The sequence below is a fragment of the Pteronotus mesoamericanus genome, unplaced genomic scaffold (assembly GCF_021234165.1).
Source record: "Pteronotus mesoamericanus isolate MK-2021 breed Mesoamerican mustached bat unplaced genomic scaffold, CSHL_Meso_final contig_20, whole genome shotgun sequence".
Lineage (NCBI taxonomy): Eukaryota > Metazoa > Chordata > Mammalia > Chiroptera > Mormoopidae > Pteronotus > Pteronotus mesoamericanus.
In genome coordinates, this window is record NW_026555085.1 from 34174797 (window position 1) to 34198036 (window position 23240).

At 34.7% G+C, this 23240-nt stretch overlaps 1 protein-coding gene across 2 annotated transcripts in view; it reads left to right on the forward strand.

The window, feature by feature from the left end:
• Positions 1 to 4756, forward strand: part of LOC129067573 (regulating synaptic membrane exocytosis protein 1-like) — a 191028-nt gene extending 186272 nt beyond the window's left edge. For both annotated transcript variants that reach the window (XM_054569621.1, XM_054569622.1), the window contains 2 exons: positions 1029 to 1242; positions 4659 to 4756. In XM_054569621.1, coding sequence (XP_054425596.1) covers positions 1029 to 1242; positions 4659 to 4718 — 274 coding nt within the window. In that variant the 3' untranslated portion in view covers positions 4719 to 4756. The remainder of the gene's footprint in view (positions 1 to 1028; positions 1243 to 4658) is intronic.
• Positions 4757 to 23240: the final 18484 nt, after the last annotated feature.

Genomic DNA, 23240 nt, shown 5'->3' on the forward strand with positions numbered 1-23240 from the left:
TCTTATTCTCTATTTACTCATTTTTACAGAGAGGGGAAGGGAGGAAGAGAGGGAGAGGAACATCAGTGTGTGGTTGCCTCTCATACCCCCTACTGGGGACCTGGCTCACAACCCAGTCATGTGCCCTGCCTGGGAATCGAACAAGTGACCCTTTGGTTTGCAGGCAAATCCAGTCTGCCATACCAGCTGGGGCACAAATGTGAATATTCTTATGGGAGATCATTTGCCTCAGTGACTTTGGTTGTCCCACAATAAAGAATATTAGCAACCCCCATACATTTAACCTCAGGGAGATCCAAGCAAAAGTGGGGTATATAAAAATCTGAATATGTACAAGGTGTGATTTAGAACTTTTAATGTGACTTGGAAGAAATAGGAAGCTCAGCTATAATGTATAAGCTATCATTCTCTATGTTGTATGAAATACTTGATGCAAAATAAATGGTCTTCAGGAATGGGATGAAGGATTTTGTGGAAGACAGATTGCCTAGCAACATAGTTTAAAACAGTCTTTTTCCAACTATGGATCATGCATAAATAGTGGGTCATGGAATCAATTTACTATGACAGAGTTTTTAAAAATAGTAATCAGTATTAAACTTAGAGTAAGATAGAAAATATCAGAGTACATCATATATAGTTAGGCTAAGTATTTTGTATAATTTTTGCTTCAGTTATATACACACATGAGTGGAAAGTGTTGAGACCTAGTTGAAATACTGTCTAAAAGAAACAAAGACATGGAGTCGATACATGAATTCCACTGTTAGAAACAAAAAAGTGATTACATAGAGTCTCCTTACATCTGTCTGGTTCAATGCTAGTAAGCAAAACTGAGCCTAATAGAATACATGCTAATACATTTCTTACCTTTGTAGATAAGATTACTAGGGGAACTTGTTTTGTATGTTTTGCTTTAGTTCAAATAGCTATGCTTTTCTTCTGTTAGAAAAAAATGTTTTTTGTCTTCCATTTTACTTAGTTGTCTTTTATTTTACTTAGTTTGTGACCATTCTCTCTTTTGCCAGGAGATTGCATCAACAATTTGAAAGCTATAAGGAACAAGTGAGAAAAATAGGGGAAGAAGCACGGCGTTACCAGGGCGAGCACAAAGACGATGCTCCGACTTGTGGAATCTGTCATAAAACAAAGTTTGCTGATGGGTGTGGCCATCTCTGCTCCTACTGCCGCACCAAATTCTGCGCCCGCTGTGGAGGCCGTGTGTCTCTGCGATCCAATAATGTGAGTATTCTGGGGGAGTGGGAGAAATTCTGAATGCAAATACCGATTTGTACACTTCCCAAGCAGAAATAGCACATGCATGGGAGAGAGCGGATACATGTGTACATGTGCACCGTAATAGGCCCCTCCCCATTTTGCTCTTTTGCTTTTCATAGGGTCCATAGCAGTGGAGTAGTGATGAAAATAATTCATAAAAAGATAGTTTCTGTAGGTACGTATCTTAATAAATGATTCCCATTCAAAACCAACCGATTTATCTGTAGGCGTAAATTTATTATCTGAAGAATGAAGTAAATGTAGATGTAGTATCAAGAGTTGTAAATCTCTTGGAAGTTGCTATGGCAGTTCTTGTGAAAAACAAAATAAAACAAACTCCTTCTTTAGTTTCTGCAACATTGCCCTCAGATTGAATGAAGGTAAAATACAAAGTAAACTGTGTGGCATTAAATTTAACCCAAGATAATAATATATATAAAACTGTGACAGGATAGTAAGAAACTAGGAAGCTGGGCAAGTGGAATGGGAAAATTGAGACAGGAATATTAAACAAGGCCAAACAATTTGAGCAACTTACAGCCAGCTAGTGAATCTCAAGAACTCTCCGCTAACCAAGGACACTTGAGAGCAAATGGTTTATACCCCTCTTCCCTAACCAAAGAATACATAGCTTAAATCTCCCTTGTCTGGGGAAATAGAGAACAAAGACAGAATTAATGACATTTGTGCCAGCTAAACTTAAGGACAGATCAAATCAGGGGAACAAATAACAAAAACAAACAAACAAAACCATTAAAGACAAACAGACCCAAGATAAAACTAAAACAGTATAGCAACCAAAGAATATTCCCAAACCTCCTTATGTGCTCATTTTGGCACATCATCATATTAAAAATGCACTTGGAATAATGATGAATATTCTGCTAAAACCCTCCCCTAAGATTCTCACCCACAGAAAATAGATAAAAAGCCTTCAGGACAAAGATTCAGGGGCGGATCGCTCTACAGAACGCCCATGCCCCTTCCAGGTCATGAACATTTTTTAAATTCTTCTTAAATTCTAAGGGTCCTCAGGGAACTTGCAACAAGGGGAAGAGTGGGCAGTGGCATCTTGGCCTGGGCTTACCCCCTAAACCTGTCCCCAAGGCCCCCTTATCTCTGACTTCCCATTGAGATAACAGTAGCGCTGCCTTAGCTCACTCCTTTCCTATAAATTTCTTGGGGAGCCAAAGCAGATCATTGCCTAGGTCCTCCTGTTACTTCGTCTACCATAAGTCATTCCTCATTTCACTGTCCCCTGCCTTAATAAGCATCCTCGCAAAATCATCTGAACTTGTGCTGTGAAATCTTTCCTACGTACAGTCAAGAACTCCCACACTACGAACCGGCCTGAGGCACACCTGCTCCGGGCAGGTCCCCAAGTAACTAAACCATGATTAGCCTCTGTGAGAATAATTTCATATCATGTTAAAGAAACACAGTGATAAGTTTAACACATGGAAATTATTCAGATTTTTAAAGAGTATGTTAAAATACATTTTTTAAAATTGGGTGCTTTTGACTTATTTTTTCTCTGTAAGATGTAGTCTCACTTGATGTAGTTTACTTAGTCAACTTAAATAACAACTACCCTTCCATAAAGCCAGTGCTGTAAATATATTTAAATTTTTAAGGCATTAGTATGCTAATAGAAAGGATTCAATATTATAATTTGTGGAATACTAGATTAATTTCAGTAAATATTTAGTTTAGAGCACATTTTAATGTCATGCTGTATTATATTCCCAATGTTAGTACAGGAATGTCTGTGTGAGTTCTCTTTGATATAGGTCTGCAGTGTAATATAGAAGTTAACATTATCATATACTTAAATAATTCCCATTGTTTGCTTAAAGAATTTTACATATTATCTAATCATATATAGACATTAACTTAATTCAAAGTTATATTTAAAAATAGCAAGAGTGATAGAAGCACTCTTGATATCTTCCTAACTTGGAAAATCACAGTTAAAATTAAAATGAACATCCCAATCAACACTGTATTCTTTGGTAGTGTATTTGAGTTATAAGTAGGTTATTCTAAAATATTCTTCAGTAGAATTAAGGCATTCAGTAAAATAGATATGTTATTATACTTTAAGGTGAGCATACTATTGTCTTTGTGGCCTTGGAAAGATAATTATGTTCTCTAAACAACAGCTTCTTTACCTATGTACCTGGATAGAGATAATTACTCTATGTGTTGTGATGAGAATTCAATTAAAATAATAAAAATTAGTTCTTTATGAAATGTGTTTTTTGAGGTTATATTCTCATGGCCACATGAGTTTTCTTTTTTTTTCTCCAACAGTGATTAGTTTTAATTAATCCTTGTATGTCCCCTGAAAGCCTTTCTAGAATAACCTTGGGTTAAGGTATTTTCTGGCACATAAAAAGTGCACAAGACATATTTGATAATTTTCCCTTATTTAGTATTCTTAAGCATACTGCTTGGAATGAATTCTCACAAATGAGACCTGGGAATGATATTCTAGGGTGCACATTGGCTGAATGTCAATGCTGGTGGAGTGCCCATAGCACAATGTGTTTAACTTCCCATTATAAGTTTGAGGCAAACTAATAAAAATATAGTTAATCATTGATATATTAAAATTATTAGAGTCAAACTCATGTTTTTAAAAGGAGAGGTGTTAAAGGAAATTGAGCTAGGAGGCAATGCTTTGGAAGAGATACTCTGTCCTAATGTAGTTCATTCACTTTAACTAAAGCCAATCCAATTTTGGAAAAAAATACTCAGAAGAACAAAGTAAAAGAAACACAACTTGGAATATTTAATCTTGAGCATAAGACAAAACAATGTACAAAGTTATTTTTGTATAACAGTTAAATGTTGAAATGTATATTACCAATAAATGTTGCTTGTGAAGTGATTTATGGTTAAAAAGTTAATGTATTCTTTTACTTATTAAAAACATTTTCCATTCTTCGATTTTTTCAATTTGTAACTATAAATATTTTAACAGTAATTTGATAAAATTATTCATACAAGTTATAGGCACTTTAATATATCTTTTAATAATAGGTAGAGTGAATATGGCAGTGAATTAAGTTTTCTAAATGGAGAATGATGTAAATTTACATTTAATAATACAAAGTCTAAAAAATTTTAAAAATCATAATGCCCAACTTTTGTTTCTAACATATAGCAGAATTCATATATATGCATTTGTAATGAAAGATTGAACAATGATTATTTGGGGAAAGAATAAAATTTACTTTTCAGTGAACCTGTGTTTTAACACTTTAAAGTGACATATAATTGTTTTTCTGATAAATCTATTTATTAACATATGCCTTATTTTTGTTTTCCTTTTTTTCCTCTCTCTTTACTCTGCTTCCTTGGATGCTTTCCCAAAGGAGGACAAAGTGGTTAGAATCCATGATTTCTTTTCTATCATTTGTTATATAATGTTGTGAACTTTATTAAGTGAATGTTTCACCTAGTATTGGTAATCACTATATTTCAAAAAGAAAGTATATGCTAAGAAAAGCTCATTCCCAGTTCTCATGGAAAAAAAAATAATAAAATGAACATCTAGAAACATTACAAAGTTTTATATTAATAGGTAAAGTCTAGATAGTTTCAGCTTACGGGAATGGTAATATTTCAATATAATTTGAATCATTATGAACTTACATGTCCTCTTAACTCTCTGAGTTTTGAGGATGATTCCATCTGATGTCAGGAATATTAAGTCCAAGAGACTCTACTTTTCTCAGTATGCAGTGGATTCATAGGCAGATAATTTAAAACTTTACTGCAGTAGGAATGGGTTGCACTAATTTAGTAAAGAGAATGGAAATAATTAAAATCAAGAGCTCAAAATAATGATTTTTCTATAGAACACAAGCAACAGAGTTGTCATGTTAAACCACACTATATCCTTCTCCCTCATACATAGAAATCATACCTTACAGGAGTGAAAGGTCACTTTTAACTCTTATCAGCTATAGAAACCACAGAGACTGCACTCTGGAAGATAAGATCCAAGTGGAACCTCCAGTCAGCTTGTCCTGTGTGCGCACATCATGCACTTACATTTGGTGTAAATTACAATTTCTCTATAGCTCATTGATTTCCCAGTATGAGACTGAGACCATTAGTATTTTGGGTTCAGTATATCAACTTAGCTGCCTTTGTTCAACTGTTTTAAAGTTTAAATGATGTATTGCAGTGCATAAGTGGCAAGCATGGCATTCAACTGAACATTAAGTGTGTTTTAAACTTGATGCTAGTATATGTTAATTTTTTTTCTATGAAAAAGAAATCAGGTTGAAAATTATATACAGTAGTTGGTTTTCACTAAATGTGTTTACTTTTACCATTAGTGGTATATGAGGTCATTTTGGGGATTATTATTTTAATGTAAAATGTACTGTATTAGAAAAATATAACTAAAATGTCACACCTTTGGTTTGATGGATGTTATTACTTTGGATGAGTCTACTTTAAAAGTAGATAATTTTAAATTCCTTTAAAAAGTTAAAGTTTAGGTAAATAATAGTGCTAGTGTTAAAACTTCAGCTATTCTTGTAGGATGGGCCAGCCTATTGTCCCTTCTAGAGCACTTCCCAATAATGGGAGGTTATTTATGCTTATTATGATTACAAGCAGTGCAGAGAGAATTCAGGTAGACTTTGTGGCTCTCAGGCTAAGAATAGGGTGGAAAGACCGCTAAAATACTATCGCTTTCAATTATTTTCTTCTCTTCATTAGAATGCATATATCAACCATTTATTTTTAAGTACTTTGTCATATGTAATAATTTCATTAAAAAAACATTTTAGCCTATTGAGGTTGTTCAATGAATTGCCTTTTTCATCCAGGGAAACTGAAACCAGTTCTTATAAGAGAAATTAGAATTTACGGAGAGGGTTGTGTGCATGTGTGTGTGTGTATGTGTGTGTGTGTGTGTGTGTGTCTGTGTTGGTATGAGTGGAAAGGAAAGAGAATAAGGGTAAATGAAACTTTTCTAACAGCAGTCTCCTTTTTAATTAATATCCTACTAAAGAATTCTTAGTCTTAAACTGGTGAATAAATGTGACTGAAATACTAGTGTATATGATATAAAGATCTCAGCATGACTAACATATAAATATTCCTTTTATTTAGTCCAAAAAAATATTATTGATCACATAGTTTGCATCCTGGCAGTATTTTATTTTAAAACAAGCCTTAACTGAATTCAAATTTTTTAGTGTCTTGGAAGATTGTGTACTTATGAAAAAAGTGACTATGATAAAGAGTCACTTTGCATTTGACATATGCAATAGCTTATAATAGGAGATTATTTTATACCAGTGTATATTCTCACAGGTAAATTTATGATTATTTACTTCATTGAAAGTCCTCTCCTATGCCTAAATATACAGAGATAATGCAAAATTCTCCACAGCCAGTTTAAATTGCTTTTGTCTTTGTTTTATCCTCTCTCTAGTGCCAGAGTACTGAATTTAGATAACTCCTTTGATAACATTAACACTTTGCTGTTGTAAACCAGCTAAATGGACTACTCCAGATCCAGTCTCTACTAATTATCATCAGTACTTTTTTGGGGGGACAGGGGGGTGCTGATTGATTTGTGAATAAAACAACTAAAAATGAACTTGCTACATTTCTAGTTCATCTTTATTTTCACAAAAAAAGTCAGGTTTTATAGGTTAAGAATATTTGTAATAAATGTCAAAAGTACTCTGAAAAATAGAACCCTACCTAATTTTTTATTCTTTCAAGAATGTGAAAGCTGCACATACCTACATTTAAACATGTGTAAAAATACCTTTTTATATCAAGATAATAACTAATGACTCATGATTTTTTCAAACTGGTTCCCCATGGATTTTAATTGTTGTTTCTTTTTAGAAATTATGCTTACTGACATGTTGATGAAGCAAGCATGTTTTTGTACAAAAAGCTCCTAAAAGATAAAGATTGGGAGAGATGAGACAGTGTTGAGTTTTTAACTGGCCTTATCATAAGGTGTTATCTATGGTATGATTGATTCTTAACAACAAAGAATTTCACCCTTATAGACTTTTCTCTTAAATACCAGAGTGATGATTTTTTTTTAAATCCCTTTCTAGGGTTAGATAAAGACAAGCAAGTCAGCAGACTCATAACCCTTTTTTAAAATGATTTGCATGATTGCATTAAATATTTATTCTTATTATGACAAGTCTTCTTGGAGTTACCCATATTTAGTCCATGGCGTGATGAAGCATACAATCATAATTTTCAACCTTTGGTCTTTTAAAAAAAGCAACTGTAAATGTTTGCCTGGACCCACTTTCATGTTCTCTTTTAATTTTTCTAGATTCTTTGACAATGGATTCCTTCACAAAAATGTTCTGTTAAGAGTCTTTCCAGGAATATAATATAGACCTAAGTAGGAAAGTTTATAAATATAGATTAAAATATCAATAAGGAAATGTTAGGAAGGGTCAAGGGGAGAACATTCTCTAAGCTATTTAATAGTTTAGTTTTCTCAAGGTGTCTTCTCATTTTGTTGTGCTTGTCGTAGAGGGGAGTAAAACGTCAAGTTGTAAAATCTTTTATATTAGGTAATTCAGAAAGTTGTAAATTTTTATTCCGAATCTGTTTTAGGAATTTGCTACACTGTTTTTCAAGGACATGGGATTTTAATCTCTTGCATTTAGTATCACTGTTCTCAAATTTTTGCTAATACTCAGTAATTATTAGGAAGCGTATGATTTGCCTCCATCCACAAATCATTGTTTATACACTTGAAAAATCTGTTTCTGGGAATTACAGTTTTACAAACCAATGTTAAATATGGATGTACAGTAGCACTAAGGGTGTTGTGGCAGGGTATAGAAAAATAGCCTCTTCTAGTATAAGGAAGTTTTCACAATGCAAAAGATGAAACCATGGTCGAACTCCCTGTTTTCCTGTGAATGTCTCTTCTTTGTATACAAAGGAGTAGGTTTTAAGGATCATATAATAACTCTATAGTTAACATTTTGATGAACTGATGAAGTGTTTTCCCAAGCAGCTGCACAGCAGTGTTTGAGGGTTTTGATTTCTCCACATTCCTGTCAATATGTCTGCCTTTTTTTCCCATAGTCATCAAGTTTCATGTGAAATAAAATGGTATCTCACTGTGTTTTTCATAAAGCTGATTTTAAAAGTATGATATTTCCAAGGATTCCCTGTGATTGTGTGCATTTAGGTTCTTGCATAAAAATGCTTCTAAGTCAGCAATCTCTTGAGAATAGATTTTTCTTAAAAGGCAAGCATATTCAAAGTATTAGAAGTTCAGTTTCTTTCTTCTCTGGGGATTCTTTATTTTCCTTATGTTTGAATTATGTAAAAACTTACTAATCTATTTAAATCAATCAGAACAGGAGTTCTGTTAAATTGAGTTTCCTTGTTATCTCTTATATGTCTGTCAAGACTACCTATCCCTATGGTGCACACAAAATAAGAGGGTTTCTTTTGTTGTTGCCAATTGAAAAGACTCTTTTTTTGATACAAGCAGTGAGAGCTTGCAGCTTCGGTTTGCCACTCAGCCATAGGTCCAAAATTAACACAGAAACTCTAGCCCAGACTTTAAAATGATGTTCTTGCATTGTGCATGGGACATTTTCTTGAGTGATGTGAACTTTAAGTAGCATGCAAAAACAGACACACATAAAGACTAACAATCAGATTTTCTGTACTCTGCTACCCACCTTTCAATATATCCCTGAAGTCTGACATCCAACACATTTCATTACTAGATAGATCCCTTATTACTGCTGCCACTAGTTGGGAATATTTTATTAGTCACAAGCAAAACCTATTTTGTCTGATATTAATATAGCTACTTCAGTTCTCTTATGGTTGTAATTACATTGTATATCCTTTTTCATCCTTTTAAATTCATCCTATTTTTATCTTGAATCTAAAGTATATCTTGTGTAGACAGTACATACTTAGATCTTTTTAAAAAAAAATCCAGCCTGACAATATTTGCCTGTTGATTGCATTTTTAATCCATTTATATTTATTGTTATTTTTGATAGGATTTTATTTGCGTCTCCTATTTTATTTTGTTTTCTATATCTCATATTTTGTTCCTCTCTTCCTCCTCTACTGCTTTTTCACTTTACATTAAACAGTATTTCCTAGTGATATTTTATTTATTTCAGGAATTTTTTTACTGTACTTTTTAGTATTTTTTCTTAGTGGCTCTAGGGTTTCCAGAATATATCTTAAATTAGCAGAATCTATTTTACATTTACACTACCTTAATCCAGTGAAACCTATAAATGATAACTCTACAGAGCTTTATTTACACTTTCCTCTTTTTGTGCTATTATTTTATTTTTTAGTATACTTTATTGATTCTGCTATTACAGTTGTCAAACTTTTTCTCCCCTTTATCCCCCTCTGCCCTGCACCTCTCTCCCTCCAGCTTCCCCCACCTTAGTTCATGTCCATGGTTGTACATAGAAGTTCTTTGGCTTCTCCATTTCCTATACTACTCTTAACATCCCCCAATTTTGTACCTACCATTTATGCTTCTTATTCCCTGTACATTGTCCCTCATTCTCCCCCTTCTCCTCCCCACTAATCACCCTCCATGTGATCTCCATTTCTGTGATTCTGTTCCTGTTCTAGTTGTTTGCTTAGTTTGTTTTTGTTTTTCTTTTTTTTAGATTCAGTTGTAAATAGTTGTGAGTTCGTTGTCATTTTACTGTTCATAGATTTGATCTCCTTCTTTTTCTTGGATAAGACCTTTTAACATTTTATATAATAAGACCTTGGTGATGATGAACTCCTTTAACTTTACTTCATGCAGGCTGCACTTTATCTGCCCTTCCATCCTAAATGATAGATTTGCTGGATAGAGTCATCTTGGATGTAGGGCCTTGCCTTTCATGACTTTGAATAATTCTTGACAGCCCCTTCTTGCCTGTAAGGCTTCTTTTGAGAAATCAGCTGATAGTCTTATGGGAACTCCTTTGTAGACAACTGTCTCCTTTTCTCTTGCTGCTTTTAAGATTCTCTCCTTATCTTTAATCTTGGGTAATGTAGTTATGATGTGCTTTGGTGTGTGCCTCCTTGGGTCCAACTTCTCTGGGACTTTGTGAGCTTCCTGGACTTTCTGGAAGTCTATTTCCTTTTTATTTATTCTCCTTTATCTTTTTTATTTGATGAGCCTTGTTGTCAAAACTTGATTCTTTGAGCATGATAATTTCAAATTAATGGTTAGTGCCATATAAATAAATACTTTATGCAAGACACATTTTTTAAAAGATTTATTCATTTATTTTAAGAGAGAGGGGAGGAGAGGGATAAAGACAGGGAGAGAAACATCAATGTGTGGTTGCTTCTCAAGAGCCCCCTACTGGGGACCTAGCTTGTAACCCAGGCATGTGCACTCACTGGAAATCAAACCGTTGGCCCTTTTGTTAGCAGGTTGGCATTCAGTCTGCTGAGCCACACTAGCCAGGGCTATGCAAGACACTTTATGATCATTTTATTCTTTTCCCTAATACACATAAACAAAATAATGTAATATGTAGTGTGTTTCTAATAATGGAAATATTTAATGAAATATTACTATATCAGACATCAAATGAACATTTGAAGTAATTGCTTTCTAATGCATATGAAAATTATTTTGAAAAGGAAAATGTTTGGATTATTATAAATGTTTGGTAACAGTTAGTTGCAGTTCAGTGAATTTACTACTGAACTGCAACTGTTTCTAAACGTGGACCCATTGTGGGGGGAGTCCCAGGAACGATTACTGGAACAACGCCCCCCTTTCCCTGGGGTCCCTCTGTTGTAGGTCCTTTGCCTGCTGCCCTTGAAATTATTACTCTCAATGGCAGGGTTTGGTGAAAAAGAAAGAACTGTTTATTCAAAAATTATACAGATTTTGATTAATAGCTAAATGTTACCCTTAAATCTCAAAATCCCTTTAAAACACCCACCATTTAAAACACCCACCAACACACAGTCCTGCCTTCCCCGTACCCCTTACCTAGTCAGATCAGTCAGGCCTGTTAGAGGTACCGTCCTTCAGAAGGAAAAAAAAAGAACAGAAGTCCAGAGCTCAGCGAAGCAGGCCTCTGGCTGTTCCCAGCACCATCCGCTGCGCCGCTGTGATCTCCAGTCCTCAGTTCAGAACCACGTAGCACTTTCTCACAGCCCGCTAGCAAGAGTCCTTTCTCCCCTTTCCTTTCCACATGGTCTTCCCATTGTCTCCTCCTGGCGTGGAGCAAACCATCTCTGAACTCTGATGTACACACACTGTAAGGGAGGTGGGGCGCGGGGGCGGTGGACACCTGCATGGCTGCTACATCTTGCATTCCTGCTTCCTGAGCCCCGACTCAGCTCCCAAAACCGTGTGGTCAAAAGCCTCTAGCCTGGGTCCCAGGATAGGCGGGAAGCCTCCCCAGCAACCCCATCTCCGATCCCGTCAGCAGGCCCTGCAACTAGGGAAGCCACTTTGCCAATTACATTCTGGTTTGAGTGTTACAAACCTTACTGGTGAGCCTTGTTGAAGTGCAAAATAACTACCTTTGCATATGAGGTCTGAAGCTATCTTGCTGTTACTGACATGCAAAATTACTTTCAATGGCTCTGCTCCCTGCCTCCCGTTCCCCTTGGCAGCCACCTTGGGGGCGGAGCAGGGGGACCGCCGCGGGGAATATCCTGTATTTTTCTTGGACACACCAATTTCTGGACCCCATTACAAATCACCTTTGGGGGCGCCTAGCTGTACCCGGTTACACACTGGTGAAGTAAGGTATTGTGACAGAGAAAATAAGGGCATTAGAATTTGTCTTGGCATAATTTAGTAAGTACAGATGAACCCAAAAATACTTTTATAATTTACTTTTAATTAGTTTAGCACTTTTTAAATGTTTTGCGAAGTAATTTCCAGTTGTATTATTTCATGGAGTTGTATCCACACTGGAAATTATTATATGTATTACAGGCAAAATTTCTTTATTGATAGAGATTAAAAGTATGGCCAGAGAAGTTTGGGGATTTTCTATATATTAAAATGTTGACAGAATGTAATTGAAAATCCAGAATACCTGCCTCAGAGCTTGTTGCATTTAAAATCAGATCAGGTGATTAATTATTTATTTCCAAGGTAAATTCTCAGATTATAAACAGTCTCTTTACGATAATTTTTAAAGGAATATTAAATATCACATTTTATTTGTAGACATTTTAATTCCTTTGCTTTGCTCTAATTACGTGGATGACATGGATCATACTTCATCCCCGTGCTTCCTCGCTCAGCGTTTGTCACACACAATGCTGCAGATAAAGTCAGCACTCTCCGAACTCTGAATGAACAAATGAATGAGTGAATGAATGAATCGCACTTCTCTATACTTTTTATTCCTGGATTAAGTCTTTTTGAAATTCCCATGTTTGAAATTCTAAAACACAATTTTGCACTTTAGTGTATCTGTTTTCTAAAACAAAATCATTAAAACTATACTTAGTTTTTCTATGGAGTTGTCTCTTTGAACCGATGACCTCTGGCTTTGCCTGTTCCACTTGGTTCAGATTACATGGTATGAGAGAGATATTTGGGTCTCTTTTTCTCACAAAGACTCTGGGAGATACTTGAGTTGAGAAGAATCAAAGGAGGCTCCCCAAAAGCCATTCTGCTTAACCAAGTCCAGGTATGAACCAACCTCAGGAGTGAATGGTGTGGTGGATTGATAAAGGATGGCAGCAGATAGATTTTAATGTTTTGGAGCATTCATTTAGGATTTGTAAGGAATCTAGTTTATATTTTATGAATGTGTAATATAAGATTAATACACTTCTTGGTTAGTTCTTTATTGTTTACTGGAATGAATTACTTCAGTTTGTATTTTTGATAGGCACACAGTTTGGTTGAAAGTCAAATACAGGCGTTGAGTTCTTTTAGTTGTACAAAAAATAGATAACGTGTTATTGACAAAGTATGGTATTATTAGAGACTGATTTCATTTGTTCTTTCAATTCACTCTTTTATAAGAAGGAGCTTATTTTTAGAAGTATATGACCCAAATACATAATGCATTGTATTTTTGCCATCATATGTAAGGCAATTAAAATAGAAAACAAGTTGGATTTACAAAGTGATTATATTTGTTACAAACATTTGAGATTGTCTTTAGACAGACTTTTCAATACTTTGTAAGACTGTCTTTTCCTGCATAGATTTTTGTTTAATGTATTAGAAAATATTTGGGTAAATAAATATAATAGTATAGTCTAATGTAGTATTCTGTAAAAGTTACTGCATGTTTTTGTGACTTCTAAATGCTTTTTGCAAGTGTTATTTCTTTTTAATTTTATTTCAGAAAACTGTAACTGTAGTTAATTCTTCTACTTAAGTAGTTGACTATAGCAAATGTATAATCTTCTGTGCCTTATTTGACTCTGTGGTTATAGTCATTTAATTTGTAGTATACAAATGCAAATAACCTATCACTGCAATTGGAAGATCATTCCTATTTCTAATTGCTTGTATTAAGATGTTTTCTTTTGAACCTGATTTTTTGTTTGCATTCACAGAAAGCATTAAAAGTTAAATTATTTAATAAATATTTAATTTCCAGTTGTGATACAAATATAAATGTCATGCTTAAACATATTTTAAAACTAGAGATTATGGCTAGCAGGAGTAATTCTTAATGACAGAGTATAAATATATAACCACTGTCTATTTTTGCTTAGGAATTGTACAGGATTTTTCCTATTTCTGCTTGGTATACTTTGCTGCGACATTGCTAAGAGGCAAGCTGGACTGAAGTGATGAGCATTAGCGTGAACACTAGAGAGTCTGGGTTTAGTCACACATCCAACCCATCTTCTAAGGATTGGGAACTCACTTGCGCTATCTCTGTTTCAAGGCCTGCACAGAGAAAATGGGCTGGGTTCAATACCAATCTCCTTACTGCTTAGCTTAGACTGCAAGGATCCTTGTTAGGTTACTAACAGCAGTCATTCAGATATGTCATTGCAGATGTTGGAAGGGGAGTTGTCTTATCAGTATCTGTAATCCTGAGTGTAGGCTGAGATTTTGGAAAAGGCAGATGAATGGGAATTTGATCAAGGGTTCATTGTCAGAACCCAAGGTAACTGGAAGTAGACTGAAGACAGCTTTGCTGTGCTCTATTCATACTGATGTAACACAGAATGCATTTCCAAGAATTCATTATTACATTATTTACTGTTTCAGAACCTCTATATGATTACATTTTAGAGAACTATTTAATTTTCAGCATTTTTCTACTCTATAGGGATCAGAGACTTTTTCTGTAAGGGCCCAGGTAATAAATATTTTTGGCTTTGTGGGTCTTACAGTCCCTGTCACAGATATACAAATCTATGTAAATATATAGCTAGAGCTGTGGTGCAGTATAACTTCACTTATGGTTACTGAAATTTTACACTATTGACAACAAAGTGTTCTGTTGATTTTTCTCTCACCATTAAAAATAGTTATTCTCAGTTCCTGGGCCATTCAAATGAAAAGTGGCAGGCAGGACTCAGGCCACAGGCGGCCTGCTGCCAACCTGCGCTTTTGTACAATCTTTTAATCAAGACTACTAATCAGCCCTGAGTAGAACAAAAAGAATTAGTGTCATTGCATCTTAAATTTTATCCACTGTATCTCTAAACGTGAGTGTTTGTGTGTGGGAGATAATACATTTTTTCATTGGCTTAGAAATATTAAATAAAATGATTATAGATAAGTGATTTAGCTAAATATCTGACATCATACCATATATTGCTGTGTATAATGTACTCCCATGTATATTGCACACCCACATTTTTGCACAAACGGTTAGGAAAAAAAAATCTTTTGTTTTAATTTTTTAATTCAATTTTAAATTTATATTTAGAAATAAAACCGATTATCGTATTCCAGGGCATTATTTTGCATGTGGATATTGTTATTGCTTTCTAGAGTTACACTTTTAATGCATAAGCATAAATCAAAGAATTAAAAACATATAGATAAGGAATTAGTACTACCCACGTATAATGCACATTCTTATTTTTCCCTCAAAAATTTTGGCCAAGAACTGCACATTATACATGGTAAAATATGGTAATCATTAATAAACTACATATTATATGAGTACATATATAACATTAATATAATATGTAAGTAATTTTCTAATATATAATGCATTATACAAACTACTGAAAGAACTTACATGTGTGTATATATGTGCACATGTGTCTGTGTTTATTTTTATTAAATCATGGGTTCTTAAGTATATAGTCCAACTGAAATTCCTTTTTATTAATAGAAATTATCCTAAGAAGCTCAGTGTATAAATTTTAAAACTAACTGTATGGTTAGAAGTTAATAAATGAAAACTGTCTCAATATCTAATCATCAAAGTATATAAACTTTTTATTACAAGTAAGATATCTGTATTTTAACATCAGACTAAAAAGAAACCTATTTTTATAATATACTCATTATAATGCATATCTCTGGTTTTCACTCTTAAATTATTGATAAATTATGACATTGCAAGTTTAAAAGGATGAGAAAGAATTCTTAGTGTATTTAGAATAATTCTTCAACAGTTACAGAGTATTATAAAACTATAAATGATAAATTCACTTCTTTTTCTCTTTAAATTGTGAGAGTGGCATTTCAATAGTTGAAAGTATTAGAAGTATATATAATTACTTAGATTCCCTCATTTTCTTTGACTACAAAGTTTTATCCATTTATAGCATCTTACTAAAATCAGCACTCTGCTATTTATTAAAAATATGATTCTGATTGCTTTTCCAACTGCATAATTTTGAGACTGAAGATCCAAAGTTCCCTTTCAAAGCTTCTTTGTATTTATATCTTCCAACTTTCCTTCTATCAGAGAGGACACACCCATCCTGATACATTAACACCTCATTACAGGAAATACTTTTCCCATGTTTTGGTGCTCAGTGAGGGTATTATTGATGCTAATTCTTTTTATTGGCCTCTTGTAAACAAAAAGAAAATAAACGCATTGGGCCACTTTTAATTTATGAGCTTCAGTACCACTTCCCCAACTATGACCTGCATTCTTTCATGCTGTAGGCTGATACCGATACATACCGTGAAGATTCTCTTTCCCCAAAATTTGTGTCACATGCAAATATTCTGCTAAACTGTCTTCTGTTTTTCACATTGAAGATTTTCTTTCCCCAAAATTTGTGTCACATGCAAATATTCTGCTAAACTGTCTTCTGTTTTTCACATTTAGCAGTATTAACTGTGTGGTGAGTACATAAAATCACTTGAATCATCTTAAGTTACTCTCCTTAACTCAGTCCTCTGAGATTTCATTTTATCAGGTCAGCAGGAAATTTAGGCTGAATAATCAGTGAAGTTTAATCCCCCTGACACTGTACCTCCCTGACTCCCAGAGATTTCCTTTTGTGTACACTACCAACGCATTGTAAAGGCTTCTGCAGTTTTCAAGTCCACATCAGTGACCACAGAGGCTACTGGGAGGTTCTTTCTATTCCACACTTGGAGCATGGCAGTCTTCGATGAAGCAGACATTCTGTGCCTCTGGTCCAGCTCTTAGGGAACTAAACTAAAACAAAGTCTCCTCTCAACCCAGAAAACCTCTCCACAAAGATAGATGAGAATGAAAACAGTTTTTCTATTGAGTAAACATTATACCAGAATGTGATTTACAGGCAATTCACTAACATCTTTAAGACAGAAAGAAATCTCACCTTTTTGCATAGCCAGATGGATACAACCTGTGTCCTTAAGATAAACAGTAACTAGTCCTCAAGTAGGAAGACTTGATGGCGCCATTCGTCACCCACAGTTCATCCTAAATTCATTTGGTAAATCGGGTGACCCTACCATTGGCTAACTGGCTTTATCCAAAGGTAAAATGAACTTCTCTTGCTTTATGATGGGAGGTAGTTTTGTAACTTGGAGGGAGGCACCTGGAGAAGTTAGCCTCCTACTTCCCCCCCCCCGCCCCCCGCAGAAGCTGAGAGAGGGGTGCTATTTTCCTTGATGATTGCATTTCAGAGTAAAGGCTGCATGTCCTTGGGAAAGGCATCTCTGGGTCTTAAAGCTGCAAGAGGCTTACTGAGCTTTCAAAAACATTTGCATATATTTCAAATAGAGAACTTACAAATTTTCCAAAGTAAATGCTCCAAGAAAATGGGATGGAGGAGTCTTTTCCCTTACTTTCAACAGGGAGAATTAAGCCTCATTTTATTTATCTTTTTTAAATTTATATTTGCCCATACACAGCCTTCCTGCGGCCGTCCCCTTAAAGGTTTCGCCACGTGCCCAGGGCATTCCCAGGTAGCCTTGCGTGAGTCCCTGCTACCCCCAGGACTGCCAACCTCCAGCCTCTTCAAGACTGGGGGATCTTCCAGGATTCCTGTCATACAACCTACGGTGTCCTTCTTTATCTTCTAAAAGAAAAAAAAAAAATCTTGAGACAAAGAAATAGAAAATAGCCTGATTTGAATAGAGCTAGAGAATCCGAGGACAAAAATCACAGATTAATACTTTAATATGTTATTTTTTCCACTGTTCCACTACCATTATTCTTATTCCTTAAATATTTTTGAAGTGAACAAACTGCCCAGATTATATTAATTACAAGATTTATGTGTGTGTAAATATATTCCTTTCTTCTGTAGCCTTAGTAATATATATGTTATTGAAGTCTTATTTCCTTTGTGAGTAAAATATTTTCTCTGATATTCCCACATGGCATGATTCCTGATCATTTCATGACATTAAATTAACTCATTAGAGTCTGTACCTTAGCATAATTATCACTCCCATTTTGCAAAGTTTTACAGATGTTTCCTCTGTGTTTGAAATTTCTCCAGAATAGCTTTCATTATTTTCTGTTCACCTGTCTAGGCTCCAGGAAGTCTATGGATATTTACCCTTCTTGCTCTAAAGTGATCTTTAAGTTAAACTTACCTGTCCAAGTCCATACGTGGTTAAAGAACCGTTTATCCTGATCTGTCCTTATACGATACTGTCTGTGAAGTATTACAGTGTTCCATAACTACTTCAGTAGCATGTGAATCTGTGTTCAAAAAAGCCAATGAATTCCCTATGTAATAGAGCAGGTAACTTTCACTGGGTGTAAGAAATGATCATGTTGAAGGTGATGACAACAGTGATACACTGGGAGTTGGATCATGTTGGTTTGAGTTGCAGCCCTATGTCCTAGAAAAAGTACAGCTTCTCTGGAGTTAGTTGTCTACTTGAGAAATGGAAATAATATTATTACACATTACCGACTGCTTAGAGATATTGAATAAATAAAAATAATAAGAAATTTCTGGTATTAGAAAGCTATACAAGTATAAGTCCTTTTTTATTTTTATTATTTTTATTTTTAGAGAGAGGTAGAGAGGAAGTGGGGGAGAGAAAGAGAGGCAAACATTGATTTGTTGTCCCGCGTATTTATGAGTTCATTGGTTGATTCTTGTACGTGCCCTGACCTTGGATCGAGCCTGCAACCTTGGGGTAGCAGGACGATGCTCTAACCAACTGAGCTGCCCAGCCAGGGCCATAAGTCTTTTATTCATGCTTTTTTTCCTTTGTTACTTAAAACTTGGGTTTTAAGTAGAAAAGAAAGATCTAGGTAAGCTTTCAAGCATTAATGCATTTGGACATTAATTGGACTGTTTTCCTCTTAAAATTGATGAAACTATATATTTTTTATTCATTGCAAACTGATAAAAATAGATAGTTAATCTCTGTTAGCTTCTAATATCTGTAGTAAAATGGTAACTGCATCCAGCCATGACTTTATGGCTGCCTACCCGTGTGCAAGCATCCGTGGATTGTAATAAGCAAAATGTGGCCTGGACATTCACGCTACCAAACTAGACTGTTATTTGTGATCCCTCTTCAGATATTGTAATAGATGACTCTCCTGTGGTTTCTCTTTTACACATATTCTCTTCTACCCACATTATTTCAGGAGGAGAGCATTCTGAATCATGCAAAATAGTTAGAATTAAAAGCTATTTCAACCAGTTGTTTATTTGGAATTCTTCAAATCTTTTTTAAGTTATTGTAGAAAATAATTTTATTTTATTTCATCTTGCGGGTGTTTTGAATATTTTTTTCTCTTCACATGCTGATTATTTGTGTTAGCCCAAACTCTCTGGCTAGGTGATTAGTTCAGAAACTTTATTAGTTAATATGCTTGACTGACATTTAATTTTCTGTGGTGTATGCCACTCCCGGTTACTTTTCTTCAAATATTATAATTTCTTACACCAGTTGTAATTTCCAGAGAAAAGCATATTTTACTTTATTTATATATGCATTCCTTTGCTGTTAGGTTTGATAATTTTAGGTCAATGTTTTAGCAATGCTACTGCAACAATTAAGCATAATTTCTATATATTTCACCCACATTCATTTTTTTAAGTAAAATATCAAGGTAGAGCCTGCTTATGGAATTAGATCATAATGATGGATAATCTTCATAGAGACATGTGTTTGAGGGATTGTGTGTGGTTTGATTCATTATATTCTCTTACAGCAGCATCAACATGATTCTGTTAACCATATATTTTTACTTTAATGCTTTTATTATTTTGTTTATTATTTGCTCTTTTACAAATAACACATAGTTTCAAACAAATTTAGGAGCATATATCTTATACCATTTATCTTGTAATGGCAAAACTCTGTCCCACAGACTAATTGGGAAGTTGTATAAAAGGACAATGGATTGAAATTTTGATACTTCCTGAGGAAAGTACTGAGGTACTGGAAAAGAATATTCACAAGCCCATATTAATAGATTAAAATAAGGCCAGACTCTTCTTTTCAAAATGAGAAAGTTGAAAAAATATTAAAAAATAACCTTAAGGAACTCCCCCAAATATGAAAATTTTTACATTGTTATTTTTAAGAAATTGGGTGATTTAGAAAGCACACATTTATAAAGGAGAGGGTGTCTGAAGAATGAAATAGGAATTGATAAAATTGGTTTCTCAGTCATTGATTAATTACCTCTGGTGTTCTTAATATTTCTTTTTACTCTGTTGCTCTCTTTTAGTGGAGACACCTATCTCCAACGTCTGTTGAAAATATGTATTGTGATTAGCAAGAAATTCATCAATCTTTATGTTCTCAAAAATCAAGATAGTTAGAATCCTCCTATGCTGAGCAGAGTGGAAAGTGGCCCAGTTTCTCTATGAAGATAAAATAAGAAGACAATGGCCCAAATGTGAGCAATTTTGCATTAGTGATAGCAGCAATATCATAATGAGAGTGAATATGCAAAACATATCATTTGAAAATATCATTGATTGTGGAGGCAGTCATTTTTGAAGCTAATATTATTGAGCACATTATACGGTTCTCAGTGTTCTCTGATGTGTGTCTGTGTGTGTAATATACATCTGGATATTTTATTTAATCATTTAGACCACTTTATTATTATCTCCATATGACAGAAGAAGAAACTGAGTCACAGCACAATTACTCAAGGTCATGCTTGGCTTAATCCAAGCTTCACTTGGAGAAGGCTTTTATGAGAAATCTGGGCACTTCAAAATCTAAACCAATGCAAACTAATCACTTGAGGGGCTGATGTAAATGCTGGCTTCTAGATCCCACCACCAGAAATTTTAATATAGTAGATTTGGGATGGAGCTTAGAAATCTGCATTTCTAATAATATTTTGGTGATACCTATCCACAGACCACACTTCGAGTAGCACTGATCCTTGTTGCATGCTATCATATCCTGAATGCAAAGTGTGGTTCGGTAATATAGTAACATCCTATTCATCCAAAATTCAATCTATGAGCTTCTGAAAAACAGTCAAGAACCAGAAAGAAAGCCAAAAGATAGTGCAGAATTTCTTAAGTAATTTAACCATGTCCAAACAATTAAATCCATACTGTTAATTCATAGGAGAACCTAGCATGCTCTTGGTTTATGCGTAATCATAACTAGATTTTATTATTAGTCTTCAAGTTTGTAAAATTGAATTAGAAGGAAAAAAAAGACCCTACTCCAGGTTAGCAACTTCCCTAGTGAGAAGTACCTGGCATCTTCAGGAGACAATCAAAACTAACAAAACAGTCAAAAGAATTGAAAAAATATAGTAGGTTGGATCTATGATATGCATAGTCCAACTTGGCTGTGCATCTCAATTGGACTTCAGTATTTACAGTTCGTATTTGTTGTGGCACAAGCAAATATATCTTCTTCTTAGAATGACAGCTCTAGGAGGGAACAAACATGGAAATTGAAGTCAAACAGAATAATTTCAAATCCCCGCTCCTCTACTGATTTGCTTTAGATAACATTCAGCTTCTGCAACTAACTTTTCTCATCTGTGAAGCAGTTATAGCAACCACTTTTCTAAATGGAATAAATGAAGCCGGCGGTCAAGTTTCCCAGCAGGATACCTAGTGTAACAGAGACCCAAGGCTCTCCTCTGCTGTCCTCCAAGGGCATGGGAGGTAGTAAGAAGGGGAAGGATTGGAGTCAGCCAGACCTGGGCTCAGATGCGGGTGGCATACTCATTATCTGGAGAGTTTCAGGTATGCTATTTGAACTCCCAGGGTTTCAGTTTTCCCATTTACAGAGTAGAGTTAGTAATATCTTTTTTTCAGGGTTAGTATAGCAGTTATTAATAATATGCACATAGTAGTTGGTTTATATCAGGCCTTCAATAAATGGTAACTGTAGTGGTTATATTTGTCAATCTGCCAATATGGTATGTGTATTATATATTTTGGAAAGATTTGTATCCTACAAAGCAAAAACTTAAAATTAAACTAACAAAAACAAAAAAATACACTTAATGAGTAGATAAATGAATACTAATAAGGGTCATAAATGCTTTAGGTGTTTTGAGTAATTTCAAAGGGGAGAAAGAAAGGGAGTGATTAACTCAACTTGGGGATATCAAGAAAGGCTTTCAAGAACATGACATTGGGTGTCAGTTTATTTAGTTGAAATTTTTGTTAAAATTATAAAGACTGGATCAAAATACTGAAAAGAACACATATACAAACAGCTCTCTAGCTATGCAAATTTTCTTTAAATAAGAGAAAAATTAAAATACCAAAATTGAGAACAGAGCTAGAATGTAAGAAGAGGTGTGATTAGCAGACCATAACTTTTTAGATACCCTTCAAAGACAGAAAGCCCAAAAGACTTACTTAACAAAAGCAAACACTATGCCAGGCCAAAACACAAGCAATGGAAAATTATTACCAAAATAAAAGCTAGAGAGTAAATTATACATATTGACAGCCAGTATAAATATAAAATGGGGAAAGTACCAATGCGATTAGTTAAGAAAATCATTCATAAGGTCAAGGGCAAATGAGTTCACCTCACCTCTCAGCTCTACTCCTACACTGTTCACTTAAGAAAACAAGACAGCAGAATAGGTGACTAAGTCCCAGGCTAACACTCATACAACTGAGGACTTGAGGACTGTACTCTAAGATTATTTAATTACTTATTTGAGAAAGGTCCTTACTATGGGTGTCAGGGCCTAAGAAGCAATCAGAGCCTGGAGTAACTCAGTATAGAAGCTTGACACGGATAGAAGAAGAGAAGCACCTATATCTGAGAGAAATTCCCAAGAGTGTTCCACCATTGGAGAACAGTCAACTTTGTTTTGATAGTAAAAGTTAAGGAATGTGTGTGTGTGTGTGTGTGTGTGTGTGTGTGTGTGTTTGGTAGGAGTGGGTGGTCATTGTCACTCTCCGTATCTGTTATATGCTCAAGCTGTGAAAACAAAGCCAGCTGACCCATGCACTCACTCACTTACCCTGAACCCATAGTAAACTGTCCTGTTTAGAAGACGAGGACCTTAGGAAATAGCCCCTTGCCCTGCAGAGTGGCAGAAGTTCACTGCAGAATGAACAGAGATTTAATGAAACTCAAAGAGAGATTTCGATACATT